We start from the raw sequence: 21400 nt of genomic DNA on the forward strand, positions 1-21400 counted from the left end.
GCCTGGTCACGAGAATTCAGGGCTTGCCACGTCGTGTATTCAAATACATCTGTCTACAACTACTTTTTGTCTGTTTGTTTGTTTTATATTATATCGTAATATGTCCCCTAGTGTAAACTCGACGAGAACTTTGATTACCATACCAATATAGGTTTTGCTTCTTTTATTTCCTCTGTTTGTCTGTCTGTCTCTCTGTTTGTCTGTCTTCCTGTCTGTCTCTCTGTCTATCGGTGCGTCTGACCGTCCGTCCGTCCGTCCGTCTGTCTGTCTGTCTGTCTGTCTGCCTGCCTGTCTGCCTGTCTAGTCTGTCTGTCTGTCTGTCTGTCTTGCCTTTTCTCTGTTCTAAAAAAATGAGTCTTTCCCTATCGATGTGCTTTTCTACAGCTGGGAAACAGAAAGGAAACTGCAATTTATGAGATGATATTATTATTATAGCATGAGAAACTCAATAATTAATCAACACACGACATGTTGTCAGACAATAGGAAGTGGGGAGGGCGGGTGACTGACGATAATCACACGGACACTCAGTAGACTCACCTTCAAACACTGCCCCTCCAGACCTCCAGTGAAGGTCAAGCCTTTAATAAAGGTCAATAACTTCGCCAGGCCTGAGGCTGATGTGTTGCCAACTTCCTCATTCTCAGTACCTCTGCCCAGAACTGTTTTTCACCTTCCCAATACTCTCACTACTCCCCTGTCATTTCATTAAAATCCGACCACGTTCAGTAATGTTCTGAAAAAAAAAAGCCTTTCACAACCATCGAAATGAATCACAGTCAGCAGGCCTGCTTCACAACATGTGTATATTTCCCATTTCCAAACAAAAAAAACTTACTTAAAAGAATACACTCGGGCAACCCTAACGTTTCGGTTCCGAGTTGTTGTTGTTGTTTTTTGTTTTGTTTTATTGTTTTTTAATCTCCGGTCCTCCTACGAGCCTGTGGGACCCGCCACGTCCTCAAAGCAAAAGATATTTAGAACACGAGACATGTTTCATATATTCACGTGTCTTTTCCCCGAGCACGCAGTATCAAATGATGCTACACGTCTGACTTTATAAAAATAATGTCATCATGACTTGGCAATACATGTAATATGTGCTGACACAAGAATGCGACCACGTTATTTTCAATATCAAGAGTAGCCTGTGTGCAGGATCTCATTTTTTAAAGTCACAAAGTTCCGGTATTAGATATAGTCTTTACTTCATGTTTTGACCGATACCATTACTTTTTAAAAAGCGAAAGTCCATTGTCACCTCATATCAGGACATTAAAGAATGTACACTCGTCTGAAATAAAATTATAAGTAGGAAATGAGCCTGGGCAAGAATTCGAGCTATTCGTCTTACGATCCAGGTCCAATTGGTGGCGATTTGGCTCGTTATCGTTGTAAAACGATTTCGGACTACTACCTGGATCCACTAAGTGTGCTGATCAAAAGCACGGACTCACATCTTCTCTCCCTGTTAGACTCCGACCTGAATCTGACTGGAAGTTTTCACAAATGATTCAGCTATATTATAAACATTTGGAAAGCTGGCCTTGCTCTTCGGGATTTGAGGGCTATTTTTGCTGGACCAGATTCCCTATTGACCAGACGCATCTTGTGCGCTAAGAAGAGGTTTTGGTTACTGAGTTGTAACCCTTTAGTGGGTGTGTGGGGGGGGGGGGGGGTTGCGCCACGAAGCGGCGAGACAAAGGGAAATTTAAATCACGAGAAAAACGGGTGTTCCTTAAAGAAATCTCTTTCAAGTTTAGTTACATTACATTGCACATCACCCCCAACCCTGCCCCCCTAATCCCCCTCCCCCCCAAAAAAAGCCGGGGCTACTCGCCCGATGTCGGGTGGCTAGCGTCAGGCTAGTCGACCGAATTCGGTCGAGTAGCCTGACGCTACTGGCCCGTGGGGATTTCTGCGACCTCGGGTGGCTAGCATTTTCTGCCCATCCGGAGCCGGTCACCTACATCTAGTCTTAGTCTTATACAGGTACCCACTACGGCTGGATCAGGCCGATCGCCCAACTCGATCGCCAGAAAATGGAAACAAACAAACACAGAAATCCAGAACAAATACTGACTGATAATAGGAATTAAACTTCAACTTGATACCCCCTTCCTAGGCTTTTTAAAATGTATGTATACAATGTGTTTATGGAGATTGGAAAAGGGAGGGGTGGGGTGGTGAGGTATTTGATGAAGGGAATGGAGGAAGACGACAAGGAAGAGTAGTCAAGGTAAAGCAGAGCCCACAACATAAACGCGTTATTATCCCGCTACAATTTAATGACTGTCAAGAACATCTGTCAAATATAGTAAACTCCAGAACTTATTAGTCTTTATGTCGTCTTTTTTTATTTTTATTTTGTCCGGATTTTTTTATGGGATGGGGGCAATGGTCGATGGTTAGTGATTGTGTAAACAATGGAATAAATGTGTAGGTTGTTATCGAAAGAGAACAATGACAATGACAGTCTTCATTCATCTCACAAGGAGAAATGTGTCTTGGTCTTTTACCATTGCTGTGGATATTACAAAAGTTAGGTGCACTCACGCATACACACAACAAGACAGGAACAACTTCATCAGCAACTACCAATGTTTAAAACCATTTGTATTGCAGAGTTCCTGACGTAGAGGGGGACATATCCTTCCCAAGTGCCTTGAGATCGTGCCTTCATGTGATCCTGTCCACGACTGTCAGGGCATTTACTGGCACCGCCTTCTTCACCCTCTCCCCCTTGCAGCATCATCAACACCATCCACAACAGCCACCGATAGCCTCCAGGCTAACAGTACAAAGATCACGCTTATCTTGCTGGACGTGGACACGCCCTCAGCCAGTAGACACGCCCACCCAGCAGATACGCCCACCCCGTAGACACGCTCACCCAGATAGGCCGTGTGACCGACGTCATTGACTGACGTCACACCGGCACACTGTCTCGCTCCCCATTCTTTACGCTGGACTACCCACAGTCGGTCCGACCTGACAGGTGAGCGATAGATCAGCCAGGTCTAACTCGTGCTATTTTGTTACTGTTACAGCTTTTTACTTTAAAATATTTTAAAATCCTGACACGACTATTTATCAAGCATCTATCGTCCGTAGCTCTCCTCCTTTCCTTTTTCTTTTTGTATGCTGCTCTGTAGTAACACTTCTAACCGTCGCATTAATATAGAACTTATTTATGTTGCAAGTGCTGTAAAACTCTAATTTAAACAAATCTAACACTAACAATGTACGTAACAGAACACTAAGATTGGACAAGGGAAATGAATCTCAAATGTCGCTTTGCCCCAAATGACTGAGATAAATAATTGCTAACGAATGATAAATTAGAAGACGCAACTCCCAAATAACCGCCCATTTCCCTGAGAATGGAAAAGAAGATTTAAAAATTCTCCAACAACCTAGTTTCAGTAACGTTCCCAAGGGGATCTGAACTCAATCCATTCACTCTTTGGTCAATTAGTGTTTTATTTATTGAGTTAAGCGTTGGGCTTTGAAGATCATGCAAAAAAGACTACACTATTTAATCTTGTAGTCCTACGTTCCCTGGTTAGAATGTTTCGTTGTTCCGCATATTCGATATGGTTGAATGAATTACTGCTTGGTGAATACAGATGGCAAAAGGGGGGAGGGGCGGAAGAAATAAGGGAGGGAGAAAGAAAGGAAAGAAAAGGAGGGTAGACAGAAAAAGAAGGAAAAGAGGAAAGGAAGACGAAATTAATATAGAAAAGAAAGAAGGTAAGAAAGAAAAGGAAGGGGGTGGGGGAGGAGGGACAGATATGGCAGGAAAGAAAGAAGAAAGGAAAGAAGGAATGGTAGAAAATGTGAGCATCAGGATAATGAAAGGATGAAAGTTGAACAAATGAATAACTGAAGAATAACTTCCTATTACTATTATACATGTATGTCCGCAGTTCGCCGGAGCCTCATCCGGAAGTCGGTCACAGCTCGGCCACTGTGGGAGCCAGCAGTCACCACGGGGCGTCAAACATCGCAACGCAGCTCCCACTTCAGCAGCAACAGCAGCAGCATCAACAGCAACAGCATCAGCATCATCACCACCAGCAGCATCATCACTCCCCTCATCAACAACACCGGCAACGACAGTTTCAGCAACTTCAACCAGTTCACCCTCAACGACAACTACAGCAGTCGATGTCACTACAACCCCCACCGAACAGTGCCACACCTGATTATGGTTCTTTATTATACAGACAAGGTACTATTTTTAATGCTGCTGTCTTACGCCCCCCCCCCCCCCCCCCCCCCACCCCCCACCCCCCACCCCGCACTGACACAATTTAGATCACTTAGGAGACTGGCGTCCGACTCTTCCTATAAAAGCCATCGCGGGCTGAGAGGGATGCAACATCCCATCAGAAAGACCGAGACACTAAATAAAAATTTTCTCCCTACCCAGGAATCGACTTCATGTCTCATGCGTGCGACAGTGAAGCATTTTACTGCTACATTGCACATTTATTTGATTCTACAGTCACAATGGTTTGAATTGCCCAACAAGCAAAACGATGCCACTTGTGTTGGCATCAAGAGAGTGATCAGTACAATCATTTGACCTATATTGACCCTGTGGATGCAATGATTTGATTGCACCGGTCTTCTAAATACAATGACTTGATTGTGTTGGCTTTCCAAGTACAGTTGAAATTGTCCGAGACGACCATCCATTATCAAGGAAAATAGAGTTGCCCTAAACAGGTAGACATCTAGGACAGAGTCATTATGATATCGATATACACAAGTGGGAGAAAATGAGGAGTTTCTGTTTGTCCAGATGATTGTCTTAGACAGGTGGCTGTTACAGCAGGTTCTACTGTACCAGGCTTTGACTGTATTTACCCTGCCTGAAGGTGCAATACTTTATCTGTACTGACCCTAGAAGTACAATCATTTGACTGTTTAGACTATTCTTGGGTCATTTTGTCGAACTAGAGGACAAGAAGTCTTATTCATTTGGCGAGTACTTCTTTTATAAGTCAGTATGTGACACAGGGAAGAACTTAATCTGGGCTTAAGTTATGATTTTTTCGCTGAAAAAGAACCAAGTAGTTAATGACTGACACCAGAGAGATATTTTGGACTTGGGCGCGCTGCAAGGACCTGAGATTTGTGGCTTATGAGCAGATTTAAAAAAACCAGCAAAACATTTTGCCGTTCGGTAAAAGGGTCTTCTGAAACAGCCCGTGAACACATTTGCATGGGAAAATCTAGACTATATTCCATATACAGAAAAAAAACCTTCCTCAGAGTTTCATTAATTTTTTCAAAACTCAAAAATCGTCAAACTGAGACATAACCACATTCACATTACGAAAATGTGTAATGTATAAATCAGCTTTAGTTAGCAGGTGAGAATAATAAAAAAAATCTTTAAAAAACACACACATATTATTATGTCACGTTCGGTATCCAGTAAGTATCTCTTGACCATCATAGTACGTTACTTTTGCAGGTTAAATCTGTGTTTCAACTGCTTGCTTATATATATATATATATATATATATATATATATATATATATATATATATATATATATATATATATATATATATATATATATATATATGTGTGTGTGTGTGTGTGTACGCGATGTAGAGAAAAGCACACGGACAAAATATCGGCCTTTTAGTAGTAGGAAGATGTCATAAGATTTCAGTAATTGTACTAGTAGTCTATGTGTGTGTTTGCTGGGCTTCGTTCCGCAATAAGTTTTCACTGTGACCTACAGACAGCTCAATGCGGGTGGTGACAATGTGGGTGGGTCTGTGGGCCGCCACTTATTTAAATTCTAGTGTCTGGAAGATCGGGTGCGGTCTAGAATATGGGCTGGCCAGTGTTCACTTGTCATACATGACCTCAGATTTCGTTGGTATAATTCTCTAAGTGCGAAAGTTCGGAATTGAACAGAAAAAATAATGTTATGTTATGCCCTCCTAAAATAACAACAACCCCCCACCCAAAAAACACCAAAAAAAACCAAACAAACAAAACCAAAAGCTTCTCCACACAGTACATATAAGGTCATGCAGTTTTGACAAGTGAAAATGGAAACTGTAACATACGACTGAGACCTTAAAATGCTAGGCAACCGAATGAAGTGATTTTTTAAAAATCAATTTTTAGGGGGTCTCTCCTGAACAAAAACATTTTGATTTCGATGGGCTTCCACATATTGCCCTACTCCGACGATTTGCCTCGACGAGACAGGTTTGGCATTACAGGCGTTGTGAGCGTGCGGCTTTGAACCCTGATACAGGCAGGGGACAAATATGGTATTTTATTTTATTATTGTGCTACAGTCCGCTCCCCACGCGCTTAATACCCAGTGTCTATTTCCGAAAGTTTCGTCAAATTCCAATTTAATACATTTGAGGAAGATCAGATTTTCCTTCAGAAACGGACAAGTCATTCCACTTTGACACAATGTGAACAAATTCTTAAAAATCAAACGTGTTTGATTTTCTCGTGCGCCATATTTGACAAAATTGACACGTTTAATGAAATCAGCCAGCCAGTAGGCTACTACGCATTGCTAAATCAGATATCTTGATTGTTGTGTATAGGTCCTTAGGGACTGGCGGGGCAAAATTATTGAAGCTAAATGTAATGTCCCATTTTGCATAGTGCGGACTGCCACCGCCATTAATCGACCCGAATCGATCAAATTTTATCGTTCAGATCAGGTCCATCTGACCAATGGTCATCTATTTTAACATGCTGGCCGGAATTTATAACACAATCGTCTTTTGATAGGCCAAAAATCTTATCTGATTGTGGCAACGGACACAGTAGACTTTAGATCACGGGTCTCAAACTCAAATTACTAAGGGGGGTCGCTGGAGGTAGAGTCTGGGTGAGCCTGGGGTTCACCAAGTATTCCACACAAAAAAAGATTTCAAGTCAGACTTTTTTTAAAGCACAACTGATTTTTAAATAATCTCCTAAATCTTTATTAATAGCACTTCAGAACATCAACGGTTCTGTAGAAAATGCTTCTTTTACCTGTCCCTTGCTTCCAGAGACCTAGCAGCGCTTGCGTTACGTAGCTCTGCCACATTTTTGGGCCCGCACTGCGGGAGTTATTATAATATAGTAACCTTTGTCGTAAGGTCCTTGGCCCGCACTAACACTTATCTTTTGATGTCAAGTAAGGGCCGCAAAGTATCGTCACGGGAGGAACACGGTGACCTCAACTAGCCCACGGGCTACGAGTTTGAAACCCCCGCTTTAGAAAGTCTGATCTACGAAGGGAAGTCAAAAAGTAATGCAAGTTAGTTTATAACTTAAAGAAAAAAGAACGCACTGGCAACTATCATACCTCAAATTGAAGGGGAACATCTGAGGATCAGATTTCTATAATTTCTCAACCTAGTCTCCATTTTTTTTTCAATAGCAACTGTCCGCCTTTAACCAAGTCCACATAATATGCCAGCTTCGTAAAACTGAGTAGGCTGGTCTTATGGGTACAGCAGTCTTGATTTCTCCATCGTCTCCATAGTGTTGACCTCTCAATTATTCTTTTCTAAAAATCGAAAAGGTGGAAGTCTGAAGGTGCCAAATCAGGAGAAAACGCTGGGTGTGGCAGTGTTTTCCACATAAACGGGGTAATTGCCTCCCTTGTTCTGGTACTCGAATGCAGACGGGCATTCTCTTGATGAAAAAAAACCCAAACCACTTTCCAGGTTCAAATTTGGCCTGACTCGTCGAATTCTCGCTTTCAGTGTTTCAATGTAGGCTTCAGAATTATTGACAGTAGTTCCTCATGGTAAAAAGAGTACTATGTGAGAAACATACTGTGAATGTCCGAAAATACGGTTGCCATGATTTTTCTGGCTGATTTTTCGGGGGGGATGCTTGTCCTACAAGCACATAGACAGCTCTTCCCCTTCTTCCGTTTCACTGCTCAAACATCTAACTCATCTATGTACAGTTCCAAAATCTAGAGCTTGGTCCTTGTAAACCCTTTAAAGTCTCTTTTGGATGTTACCGGTTGATTCTCCTTCTAAAACAAGAAATTCAATCACAGCTTTCTGCCTCTGACAGACCTCCAAGGGAGCAGCCATTTTGATGTGATGTCATTCTGGCAAAAATCAAAGAAACTTAAATTTTGACAGTTTGAGTTCAAAAGTACATGTGTAAGTACTTGTGAGCTGAATTTAATAAAATTTGATGCAATATTGCGCAAAATAGCGAACAACTTGCATTACTACCCTCGTAGTTATGCCAAAACCTTAGTAGTCTAGGGTAGACCAGTTGCTGGTATTCTGCAGATCTCGCAGAATCGGATGGGAATGAAAATGTCCTCTGAAACTGGAACTGAAATTATCTATAAATATTGGGTGGCATTTATACAGATTGAACAGTGAAAGTCCATTGAACCCGGAATTGAAAGTCTCGCATCAGGCAGTTGTGCTTGATTTTGACTTTCGAATTACTTGGATTTTTAGTGACTGTCTCCCTGTCTGTCACTGGCTCTGCCCCCCCCCCCCCCCCAATCCCCCTGACCTGTTTTCTGTCTACGGGTCCAAATCAACCAGTTACAAACGCAGTTCTGTCCTTCTCATGATTCATTATCGTGATTTCTTCTGCAATGTGTAGCTTCTTCACTCTTATCTATCTATCTTTATATCTATATACCTCCCCTGCCCTTCTCTCTGTCTCTCTTCTCTCTGTCTCTCTCTCTCTCTGTCTCTCTCTTTCCATCTTTCTCTCTCTATCTCTATCTCTCTCTCTCACTGCTTCCCCTCCCTCTCTCTCTCTCTGTCTCTCTCTCTCTCACTCTCTCTCCCTCTCTCCCTCCCTCTCTCTCTCTCTCTCTCTCTCTCTCTCTCTCTCTCTCTCTCTCTCTCTCTCTCTCTCTCTCTCTCTCTCCCAGTCTGCCTGTCTAAACCCAGCCAGTCGCTTCAAATGTGATGAAGTTACGAGTTTTTAAAGGAAAGTTGTACAAAAAGGCTGTTTTGTCCATCTGCTGCACTTGCAAAATCGTTTTAATGAACAGGAAAGGTCGACAACGTAGCTTGCGGATGTGTACGCTTTCAGTCATGATTTATTATTAGTTTCCATTTCAAAAGAAAGATTGCTATTGAACAAAAACCATCCTGACTTTCAATGACAACAATCGTTAAACTTATCGTCAGTATGGTTTAGATTCAGTATTAATAACATCTGCAATGACAAAATAACAGGGTGGAGTGTGCGTGGGAGGGAGGGGGTGTGTGGGGTGGTGGGGGTAATACATTTTCCTCCAGCTTTCAAGAGAATTTCCTCAAATTTCAGTGACCTGACAGAGATGAAACCTGTACAGATGGCCACATGCCCCATGATCTTGTTGTTTTTGCACTTTTCTCTCCTTGAAAACGAACGTTTGGTAATTTTTATTTTTTATTTTCTCGAAATCAAAATCACGGTTTTCATAACATGTATAAATTCCTTTATAATCGCGTATTACACTCGTATCAAGACTACTACATTTTATATTCTTAAGAATATCAATTCACCTGGGAACAATAGTATGGTCATTATATGTCATACTTGGTTCCTGTTGCCCTATTCAGTCATAGTGTACTGACCCCCCCCCCCCACCACCACTTTAACACACACACACACACACACACACACACACACACACACACACACACACACACACACACACACACACACACACACACACACACACACAAATAAACAGCATAAGAAAATAACACTGGTTAAACTTAAACAGTTCATCGATCCTTACTAATAATAATAACAATAATAATAATAATAATAATAATAATGATAATAATAATTTCTACAGCGCCCACTCCCAGCCATACAATACTGGCCTAGGTGTAATACCTTCATCTTAATGCAAAATACATGTGCATGAACGTTCATACCCTTACGCTGATAGAGCAATGCTAACACATAAGCAGAAGTCCATGCTATCGCAGTACAATTATTGACGATATTATGAATATAGCACGTGTAATCGAGTATGTTTTTTATACCTCCATTCTTAGGACTTGCTCTCATAAGAGACTAATCTCCTGATCTTACAGGTCCTGGTGAAACATAATACATTTGAATGAGGTTGCTTCCATAGAAAGGGATTTATTGTTAACACATAATTTATGGCAAGGGACGGCGATGTTGTAAGCAATTCTAGCTGTGGTTGGGAGTTAATTGATTTTTTCTAAGGAAGGGTTGATAAAAAGTATGGTTGCTCTTCCTCTCTTTAGACAGAAGTCTCGCAGCTTGGTTTGGAAAGCGCTGTAATTTCAAGACGGTGATGTTCGGAAGCTTTGCAAACAATATTAGATTTATTTTGAAATACATTTTGTGGCTCAATCCCGTAACAACTTTGCTGCATGTCACTTTGCCACCCGATAAACTGTACTAAGAATATTCATCGTTTTGGTCAGTTGACTTTATTCTACCACATAACAGTTTTATAAAGGGGCTCTCGTGACCAAAGAGGTTAAGGTGTTCCCCTCTCATTCAAAGGTCCCGGGTTCGAATCCGGCCGGGTAGCGACAGAAAAAAAATTCTCCTCTAAAATTCTCTCCTTTCACCTCCTTTCCTGCTCTCTATCAATTTTCTATCGTCTGCCTAAGTCTCTACTTTCTGCCCCCACCCCCTCACCTCTTTTTTCCCCTCATATAGGTGCCTGACTCTTTCTGCAGCCTTTCTCCTCATTCTTACTGCTGTCTTTCAGCCACACCACTAATCTTCTGGTAGGAAAGATCTACACCTAGCCATCTCGGACAAGGGCGAAAAATCTCGGAGGTCCGGTGTGCAAGTTGCGCACATTAAAGATCCCTTTGTGGTTTAAAATCGATAAGAGTAGGCTTCGGCAGCCACCTGAGCAAAACTCATAATTTCTGACCAACTGAAAATGTTTAATGTGTTCTACGCGCTCACATGACCTTACGCAGTTGCGGGCACCGTAAAACACTTACAAAAAACAAAACAAAACAAAACAGAAACAGTTTTTTTAATGCCCCCACCCCCCAGTTTTTTTAATGTCTTGGTGTGGTTTACATGAATTCTCAAACCAAGTAGTTTTTCCTATACTTCAGCTGCTTTCGAGATTTAAGAAAAGGGATTTCGAGAGGTAAAAGTTTAAGTTTACTAAAGGTGTTGAGAGGTTTGTTCCTTTTCAAGAGTTTAAATTACTAAAATAATCGTGTTATAATATGTGTTATTCGTGTTATTCTTAGTTTATACAGCACTCCACTCTACAACTAAGAAGTAATATTTTTGGACGATGGTCATAGTCATTGGTGCATCCATAATTGTCAAGAGTCATTTAAATCAGACCAATTTGGAACGACTCTTCGCTATAAACATCGCCACAATCCCCATCCCTTCCTTTTTTTTGTTCTTAGAACTAAAAATGTCTACTCCTGACGTCACATAACTCGGACTGAAAATGACCAGGCAATGCCCGGTTTAAGACAAGAAAAAAAAAGCACAATTTCATTGCGTGGTAGTCTGTATGAGGATTTGTTACACAGTTTCTTTTTTTTATTGGAGATTTTCTAAGCACTTTGAAAACCTGATGAGCACGCAAGTGGTATTTTGGTTTAGAAATAGCTTTAGCTTAACACTAATGAAATGATGAGCAAGATTTAATGTTCGCCCCCGCTCCACCATGCCGTTTTGCATTTTGCTGCAATACCACTCTATGCATAACCTTTCTACACCTTCCTGCCTAGATTTTCTAAATCAAACCGGTATCTTTGTGCGAGGTGTAAGTTTCATATCATTTACGCCCCCCCCCCCTTTCCCTCCCTTTCCCCCCTTTATCTCCTCTTCCCTGGGTTTGAAAAGAGATGGATCTTTTCAAAATTGTTGTTCATTTGTAAAGCTCAAGAGGTAATGTTTTTCTATGGTGAACTGAATGCCTTCCCTTATAATACAATCGCGAAAAAGGCTGGCACAGGTGCATACTGTGTGCGTGCATGTTCTCCTGGGTTGGCTAGGTTATGTTGTAGCCCAGTACCCAACTTGAGTTCGACTCGTGTATTGTTGATATGACGTATGGTTTGAGAACTATCAAATGGAACAAAGGCATGTCATGCCACTAGATTGTGTTCTTTTTGTGAATGCGTTGTGACCATGTCAGCCTCCGAGGATTAGAGGGAGAGTGAAAGCACTTGTGTTCTTCAAGAAAGAAAATATAAACCTGCTTGTAGTGGGGAACAAATTTTCTTTTCGTGAAGGTAGGTCCGTAAAAAATCTCTTTTTGTTTTATAGTCAGCATGCGTATATTTGGCCTATTTGGAAAAAAAGCACACAAAAAGACAACCGAAACTTGGAGAGGTTAGATCTAGAATCTAGATAGCAAACTGCATGTCTGTAATACAAACTGTAATGGCAAGAAACAGTGAACAAGGGCGATAATTCTTTTTGTCATGTCTTTGGACCTTCAGCTATTTTTATGAGTTCGGTCCCTTGATTTGTTCTAGTTATAATTCGTTCCCAACTTCCGACTGTTTTTGCTTTTTATTATGTTCCCTCTGCCGACCGAAGGTCATGTTGTTTATTATTCAGAGGGAGAGTGACTAATTGGGCGATGTGTTGTATACGAGAAAAAAAAAGCTGTTGACATCGGATGACTTATTAATTTGACAGATGGCTGAATCCACACTTCCCTTGCTCTTTTTTCTTTCCTTTGTGTACTGGAAGTTGGCAACACCCCTGTTTCATAAGTAGACCTCTCGATCTAGATCTAGATATCTAGATCTAGAGATCTCTAGATTTTCTAGGCCTAGGCTAGATCAACACAGCAACAGTAACTGTTTGTTGAATAATCTAACGTACATAATAAGCCTATTATTATATCTCGGACTTTAAGCTTCCTTGCCTTCTAATTCTTGTTCCTTTTATGTTGTACGGTCTTTGAGATTTATCAAAGTTTTCATTATGAACTGCAAATAATTCCACAACACATATGCTTAGCCTACAAGTTTTTGTCATGTTGCTGAAAAAAATTACAACTGTTCCTCATTCTCCGTCTCCAACCCCGGTCCCTCGATCTTCCCCTTTTTTAAATTCGTGTTTTGCTTTCCCAAACATACAAAACAATCCCAGTTGGGCCCTATGAGATAATATGTCACAATATGTCAGTCAAAAGCCTGAAGAGATCCTTTTATTCAGAGGTTATTCTACACTGTGGAAATAGTATACTTCTTCCGTAACACATTTGGGAAAACAACCTGGTGGGTTGCTCTTTCAAAGGCGGGAGAGAAGTCTATTTTAGCGTGCTGTGCTTTAAAGCTCGGAGGATCTTAAAATATCCGTGTCATAAAATATCTCTATGACAAGAGAATACGCCAGAATGTTTGTGGCAACGCTCTACAGTCCACAGGAGGCAGGGCATTGGCTTTATAACAAAAGCGAAAAGAAAACCGCCCGTCATTGGCTGCACGTTCAACCTCCGTTGATAGCCGACAACCTGTTCTGGGTCGACAAGAAACTTACAGTGACCCGTCGAGGTCACAATGATTCACGCAACCCAACAACGAGGTTATTTTTGCACAGTCAGGAAAACCTTGCCAGTGTGTATGACCTCGCTGGGCAAGCCGCCAGACTTGTAGCTGCGACTAGCCAATCGGAGATAGTTAGCAGTTCTGAAAAGATCCGTGAGAATTTCCGAGTTTTGCCGAAGTCTTCCAGCGGAAGCGTAGTTGCCATATAAGGCTATAATGCTTCCCGTCTGAGTGACGTCAAATGAGAAGAGTCATTCTTCTATGACGTCGACATTCTTGTGTGCCAAATATGGAAGTTTCCGACACTAGGTTCAAAGGTTATCACTACGAGTGATGTCGGGCAGTTTTCGCACGATATACTATACAAGATTTTAGCCTTATTCAACACTAAATCTACCTAGTTTTTTGCATGCACATACAAATTGTAGTTATAATTACACATAGTAAAAGAAAAATAAATTGTAATTCTCGGTTTTGTAGAAAACATCTACTACCAGTTGTGACCTAGTTTTCTTCGTGGGTAAGCTTGTACAATGGGCCTCGGAAGACGATTACTCTTGAGCATTGACGTCAATGGCTACGAGCTTTCTCATTGGCTCCGCATAAGAAATGAGGTTCCCTATATGGGCATGGCGCTGTCAGCAGGCCCATTCATAAACTGGAGTTCATTCATGATTTCTCAGTCAGACCGATAAACACCGCGCAGTGAGTGTGTGTACGATACATCTCGCTAACTTAGTGGATACGCAACAGATGTTGGTTACTTGTATCACACTTCTGTGATTCTTTTACTTCAAGTCTCGGACTAAATATTCGTGATGATTATGGACGGTTTGGAGTCCCTAACTCATGTTGGACTTGGTGCTGAGTTGGGTTTACAAAGTTTGTGTTACGACACACCAACCCCAGGAGCTCATATTAGACATACTTCGGAAGCCTTAGACGAAGGATTAAACACCCCTGTTACACTATGTTCAGATTCAACTTTCTTTGGACCTGATTCATTGGAACCTCCACCAATTACAGCAACTGGTAGGTGTATTTTAACTTTATTTAAGCGTCGTTTATTATGAGACCAACCGGTATTTCTGCGACTGTCCATCAGCTGTTTGCTTCGTATGATGACGTCAAAGACCGTTTCCAAAAAGGGAGATTTCGTCTATTTATAGAATTGTTTTTCATGTCAGTGTCTGTGATCGGTTTCTGCTTAAATTATCAGTTGACGCATCGTTTCTTTTCACGCTTTTCATTTTATAGCAAATATTTAAAGTAAATTAACAGTTTCTTTTGCTGTTTTGAATGGAATAGGCCTAGGCTATGCGCCACAGAGCCCGCAGCCTCGTTATCGATTTTCCCTTCCCGGCTGGCTATGAATATTCATGAAATTATTTTTGGCTGTGCTCAGTCGTTACTTACTTCACAAAGTGCCTATGTCACACGTGTTGCCCTTGTAAAGAATGGTTGAGTGAAAGGTCTTGAGGTCAATCGCATTTTTTTCTTTGAAGTCTTCTTTGTTATGCATATAATGCTTCCGTTTTTCCACCATAAACACTTTCAAAATATAGTAGTTTACCGAGTCTACGCTCTTTAGATCTAGATCTAGATATCTAGAGATGAGAATACTTTATGACAAGCTCACCGTACCCAATAGAAGGCATAATTACAGCTACTCCAAGAACAATTTTATAAGAGAAGAAGGGGAAAGAGAGACTCACACGCTACCTTTTACTTTTTATACAAAAATCACAATTACAAGACGAGTGACAGCCACTATGTGAGAGAGTAGATAAACGGAGTATGCTGCATCGTAGCCCTGTGTAACTTTAGATCGGTACTAGAGCTAGATTTAGAACTAGTGTCATTGACATTCATCCACCTGCTTTAGGTTAGGAGCTTACAGTGAAAAACGTTTCCAGTTTTGGGGGATCTTTAAAATATGATCTATGCTATTGTTCTCAGTATAAGCCTTAGTCCCAGTACATGTATAATGAAGCAGTTTGTTCCAATTTATGTAGCCTATTGATTGACAATACTGTGTCTGTGGTTTCATCGTTTTCCCCCCATATCAGTGGAACTAACAAGTATCTTCTTTCCATTTTGTTCACAGCAAACATCTTTGCCTCTATCAACATCCCAGAGAAGTCCACTGATGCTTCCCAGGCCACCAAGGTGTCTGGCCTCCAGGCCAATGCTGGAGGAACCACACACACAATCACCTACAAAGGGACACTGGTCACCACAGCTGTCACTCCCAGCTCCACGCAGCAGGACTCGACTCCCCCAAACTTTGCCTCGCTGTTCACACCCTTATCTCCCCTGTTCAGCGCCATTTTGTCTCAAGCCACCTCGCAGTCAGCTACGTCCACACAAGGTGGTGTCATCCCATTCCCCACTCCCGCACACCCACCGTGTGAGTTTGACATTGGTGTCCCGTCCACTACAGAACAACAAGCTGAGCAAACCCGGCCCTCCCCCTCCCCAGTATCGGTGCAGTCCCCCCAGTCACAAGGTCCCATCACTCCATCGGAGGCCCCATGCCAACAGGATGCTGGGGAACACTTCTCCACTGGCTTTGCTTCCCCCATCAGCTCCGCCCAGTCCAGCCCAGAGCCTCAGATGGTGCTTATGTCTGAATCACAAGGTACAGAAGAAAGCATGGGCTACAATTCTCCACCTCCCCCGTACTCACAGTCCATGGCTATGTCTCTGCCCATGGAGTTGCAGATGCACAACATGCAGATGAAGCAGCCACCCACCTACAGCAGCTGCACACAATCACGGCAACCGGCTCAGCAGGCGCAACAGCAACAACAGCAGAACTTTTTGAACTTTCCCAGCAACAGCTTATCGGACAGTGTGTTTGAGATGCATATAGCTGACTTAGCCAACAAAAGTAGTCTTACAGCTGATCTCAAGTGGTCAGTGATGAGCCAGAACCAAGCACAGCTGCCTGACTTCAGCGCTCTGCAGATGGGCCCAGGATCCTCTGGGATGTCATCACAGTTTCCTATGCCTACCATCAAAACAGAGCCAGGTACAGAGCCTATGGATGACCGCATGTTCCTACCTCCCACAAGTATGGACTTTTCCGCTGTTGTGTCGGAAGCCTCCACCAGCTCAGGACTACCCTCAGTACTTGGCCAGCCGTATCAGCAAAATTCTCTCAAATTCCTTCCTGTCAAGCCCAGAAAGTATCCCAACCGTCCTAGTAAAACTCCCCCTCACGAGCGTCCATACCCATGTCCCGTTGAAAGCTGTGACCGCAGATTTTCCCGAAGCGATGAACTGACCCGACATATACGAATTCACACAGGACAGAAGCCCTTCCATTGCAAGATCTGCAGCCGCTCTTTCAGCCGCAGTGACCATTTGACAACCCATGTGAGAACGCATACAGGTGAAAAACCTTTCTCATGTGATGTCTGTGGTCGCAAGTTTGCTCGCAGCGATGAGAAGAAAAGGCACGCGAAGGTTCACCTCAAACAGCGCATCAAGAAAGATGCAAAACTGTTGGCAGCAGCTGTGTCGCACCCGGTGAGTCAGCCCGAGGTCACTACACCCTCATCCAGCGCGGCTGACTCATCACTGGACAGTCTGGTCAGCACCATCCCCCTAGTGGTCAGCTCACCTTCCTTTCACTGTCCATCCAGCGTGGTGCCCACCACTTCTATGTGACAATAAACTCAAACTCGGCAATTTCAATCGAATTTCTTGGTGCTAGTGAAATTTTTTCATGGCTGGCGCAGTACTGTTCCCCCAGAGGCCAATACTCGTTCGTCCTCACGCAATTTGTTGTTGATATTGTACATAATTCTTGCCCTAAAGCCCACATGAATATGTACGGGCTGTCCATGAAATCCTCATTGTTTTCATTGTTTTTCTTTCATGTTAGAAAACTTGTTTTCCCCCTCCACTTCCCATATTTGTTGAACTCTTGTTGCTTCTCTGACAAACGGTATCTGTGATTACAATCTTTCTTACATTTCACCTGGTTTTTCATTTATCCTACTGTTTGTACCCTACTGTGTTTTGTTGGTTTTCTTTTTTGCTCTGTGTTTTAAACATTGTTAAATCTGCGATTCCCCTGTGCCATTCTTTCAGTACGAAGTTGTGTTCTGTTTGACTACAGTGATAGTTAGGTTTATTAATTGAAATTGTTTGAAGTCCTGACTGACTGCCAGAAAGTTTTTCAGTTTTACTTTATGATTTTTCTTTGTGAATGGATGCCAAAGAATAGAAGTTTTCTGTTACTGTTAGCATGGGAGTTGTATACTGTTCCTTTTTTCTGGTTTGAGGCAGCATTAAATCAAACACTGCTAAGTTTAAAAGTTGTATTGATCATTTTTTTTCCGTAAGTTTCTCAGCTTTTGTTGATCGTTTGATGTTAGTAGCAGAATATTGTAACTCGTGTTGTTAGCTTTTGTATTTCCGAACGTCGAATGTCAGTACTGTAGTGACTTTCCTTTGTTCCCTTCTCTGCCCCTAGGCACTTACAGCTGGCCTTATGATAAGCACTTTAATGAGTTCCACTGGATGGTACTTGCATTGTTTCTATCCATAGCTTCTTTACGATACAAATTTTTATGTGCAAACTTTTCTGTTGTATTTAGATGTGATTCCTTTGCTGCCGGTAGCTTACACTGCCTTTCTTTCGTAATCTATTTATTGTGCACTGTGACGTACCTATAAGGTGTATGGCTGCTAAAAGTGAAATCAAAATACTGTACGTGATAAACGGTATGGCTGATTGTGTGATCCTACTAAGCTTGACCACTGCCCAGTGCATGTCTGAGAAGATAAGTAATGCTGGTGGTATGTGGTCGACTGTGCTGTACCTGGGCTGGTATGTTGTGTAACACAGCCAGGGACATATATTCCAGAGCATATATTTGAAGTAGTATAAATGTTGTTTGTCATCTCTCAGGGCATGACATGTGTGTATGCCATTTAGTGTTCTCCCTTGTTTTCAGTTAAATTTGGTGATAATGTCCATTTCCTCACAATGACTTTGCCATTTGTTGAACACAACAAAAATCCTCTTGGTTCTTGCTGGCTGAGAAAGAGACGATATATTATATAAATATATATTTTACCAAAAGTATGGCATACTGCCAACGTATTGAAAAAAAATATGAATAAAAAAAAAACACAAATTTTAATCCATCTTGTTTCTTACTTCTGTTTTACATGTGTGTATGTGTGTGAACTGTGGTGGTTTAGATGTCAAAAGTGGCTTCCTACCTGAAAGTAAGGTGGCTTTCATGTCCACCATACTCCCCAACGACTTCAAAAAGATCGAAACCAAGACTGCTGCTTAATCAACTCTATGCTGATGACGAGTCATTAGTAGTTGAAAAGTGCCTGTAAATTTGGCAGAATGAATTAACAGAACACCTCTCTTACTGAAAATCAGAAGACAGAAAATGGCTTGACTAAGGTCATCGGAATACGAACAAAGAAGCGTTTATCAAAGAAGTTGGCTTTCTTGAAAGTTGAACGCTCTCTATGTACTGGCTTGACTGCTCGTATGTTGAGTTGAGGGAGACTACATAGGCTAAGGTGGGAGGGTGATTCTGCAAGTTTGGCAGCTTGAAGAGGAACTTTTTTTGCACAAGAAAAGAGAGCCTGGCGGGGTGAATTTCATCAGAAAGTTATACAAGTACAAGCAAACAATTCGTTCACAATCTGAAGGCAATATCAAATGAGTATTTTGCTTCACTCAAGATGCAAATAATTGCTTCTCTAATGAAATACCTTATGTTTGTCAGCAAGGATACAAGCTGGATAAATAGTACTTCATGTGGTATTCCAGAAAAGAAACGCATTAGGGCCAACTCCTCATCAACAGCATATTTTCAACCATATATTTTTATAATAGACTGTATAAAACGACTTAGACTTAGATTCAAAGAATTAGTTATGTAACTTCACAGTATTACATGTACTAAGATGTTTGAGCTCAAGTGTTGATCTCTGTAATTCAATAATTGTGAGAATAAACGTACAAATTTTACTTCGTCTTCAGTGGCGTAATCAATAAATTATAAAGTGTGTGTACCCCCGTGCTGACTGCATAACTGCTTGGCGCTGTCTAGGCTTGGAAATGGAAGCGATGAGATGACGAACGGTAGCATTAGGAATGGCTTTCACGCTTGTGCCAGAGCTTGGGAATTCATCTAGAGGCACAGAATAGAATTCTGTGTCTAGAGGCGACCTCTGGCACGCATTTGGTTCAGATCAGGTGAGTTTGAGGGTCAAGGAAAATTCCGAACATTGTTTTTTTTTTAAAAGCAGTTATCAGTTAGTTATGCCGTGCTAGTAGGGCCTACATAATGGGTCCCCATACCCAACCCAGTGCATCCCTGGATGATGGATAGAGGGAAATGTCTAGCTCCTTCTTGCACACTTGAAGACAACTGGGTCAGGGTAAACCCAGAGCAACCTACTTGGAGAGCCTAAACAGGTGGGTGACGGGGAAAGATCAGTAAAATGTAGCTTTTTTGAGAATATCGAGCAAAGGAATGAACGTACAACCATGGTGTGGGCCATGGTTGCGCTGATTTGACACTTGATGAAGAAACCATGGTAAAATGGGAAATTTAGGGTTTGGTTTTGTCCCACTGTAAAATTGACCCTTGTCTTTGAAAGACTGGAGCAACATGGTGTTCCAGAAAATTGTTTCAGTTACGAGTAGCTCTTCTTCCTGTGTGACTGGTAGATCCCACATCACACTTCATCCGCCATGGGCTAGTGCTTCATATAGCAATTGTGTGAAAATAATAACTTGGTTCGCCGTCTGTCGTCTCTTTGCTGTCTGTCTGTCGTGGCGAGAAAGAAGAAACAGAGATTCGTCTCTGAACAAGGGAGTACTCCACTGCCGTGACTTCCATTGGCCAAGCTGGATTTCCAAATGTGACGCCCCTGTTGGCGGCGACAAATTTGTCAGAAAAGTCCGCTGAAGAAGTCATTGTACCCAAAGACTGACTTCAGGAAAACGATTTCGAACACCCAAGCCAGTCCTTGTATTACGTTGTACATTGTATAGCTTGAACACTTCGGGGCCGCCGAATATAAGAGATCTCGAGGACGAGTTGTTGCCCCTTGTCTCCCAGTCCTTTGGTGGTCTGCTGTGGATATCGACCCAAAATTTGGATTGTTGATTTGGACACATTCCAAGTAACAGAAACAATTTCCTGTGGTTGGTCTGCTGCAAGGGTACCTATTGCTTGCTCCCCTTGATGCGGTGAAAGTCGAGGTTATTTAAAGAATGAATTCTTCTTCTCTTACTTCTCGATATCTTTAGCCTCTCACATAAAAAAACAGATAAAAACAAAACGCCCCGTAATTTCGTAAAGAGATCAGAAAAATATAATTTAGAACTCGCAACATTGTTGCTTGATTTCAACATTTAAGTCATGTCAACTTCGGAGTTGCAAGATGAGAAACAATCTACATGTCATGTATAACACTAACACATCGTCTGAGGATAGGCCAACTCATACAACATGCTTACACTCATACACATACATACAGAAAATCACGAACTTATCACAATGTAATAAGTCTCACTAATTTCGGCGTAAATTGTACAGTTTAGAATGTAAATTTGAAATGATGTGTTGACAGGTTTAGAGTTACATGTATTTGGTGAGATGGCATTTGCCATTATTGTCGATGGGCAACGTTACTTGGGGTGATCATAGAGGTCCATATAGTAGCCTACATATTATAAGCTTAGATCTATACATGTAGTTAAAGCCCCGTTTGGAGCATACATACAAGTCATCAAATGATGTACAGCCTTCGAGGCTCCGGTAATCCTCAAGTATTCCTACCCCTAAACATCTCCATGTAGTTTTGTCTAGTCTACCTTCAGCACCTCCAACCCC

At 41.8% G+C, this 21400-nt stretch overlaps 1 protein-coding gene and 1 long non-coding RNA gene across 2 annotated transcripts in view; both read left to right on the top strand.

The window, feature by feature from the left end:
* The first annotated feature begins 14192 nt into the window (after nt 1-14192).
* LOC101854344 (early growth response protein 1-like) lies at nt 14193-18607 on the top strand. The gene is given in 2 exon segments (NM_001281796.1): nt 14193-14543; nt 15619-18607. Coding segments are annotated over 2 exon segments (1782 nt in total). The 5' UTR covers nt 14193-14329; the 3' UTR covers nt 17187-18607.
* Nucleotides 18608-19020: 413 nt separating this feature from the next.
* The window catches only part of LOC118477971, a 15816-nt gene continuing 13436 nt past the window's right edge, over nt 19021-21400 (top strand). The window contains exon 1 of the long non-coding RNA XR_004858719.1: nt 19021-19752. This is a non-coding gene — a long non-coding RNA (uncharacterized LOC118477971). The remainder of the gene's footprint in view (nt 19753-21400) is intronic.

Source organism: Aplysia californica, unplaced genomic scaffold (genome assembly GCF_000002075.1).
Source record: "Aplysia californica isolate F4 #8 unplaced genomic scaffold, AplCal3.0 scaffold00318, whole genome shotgun sequence".
Classification (NCBI taxonomy): Eukaryota; Metazoa; Mollusca; class Gastropoda; order Aplysiida; family Aplysiidae; genus Aplysia; species Aplysia californica.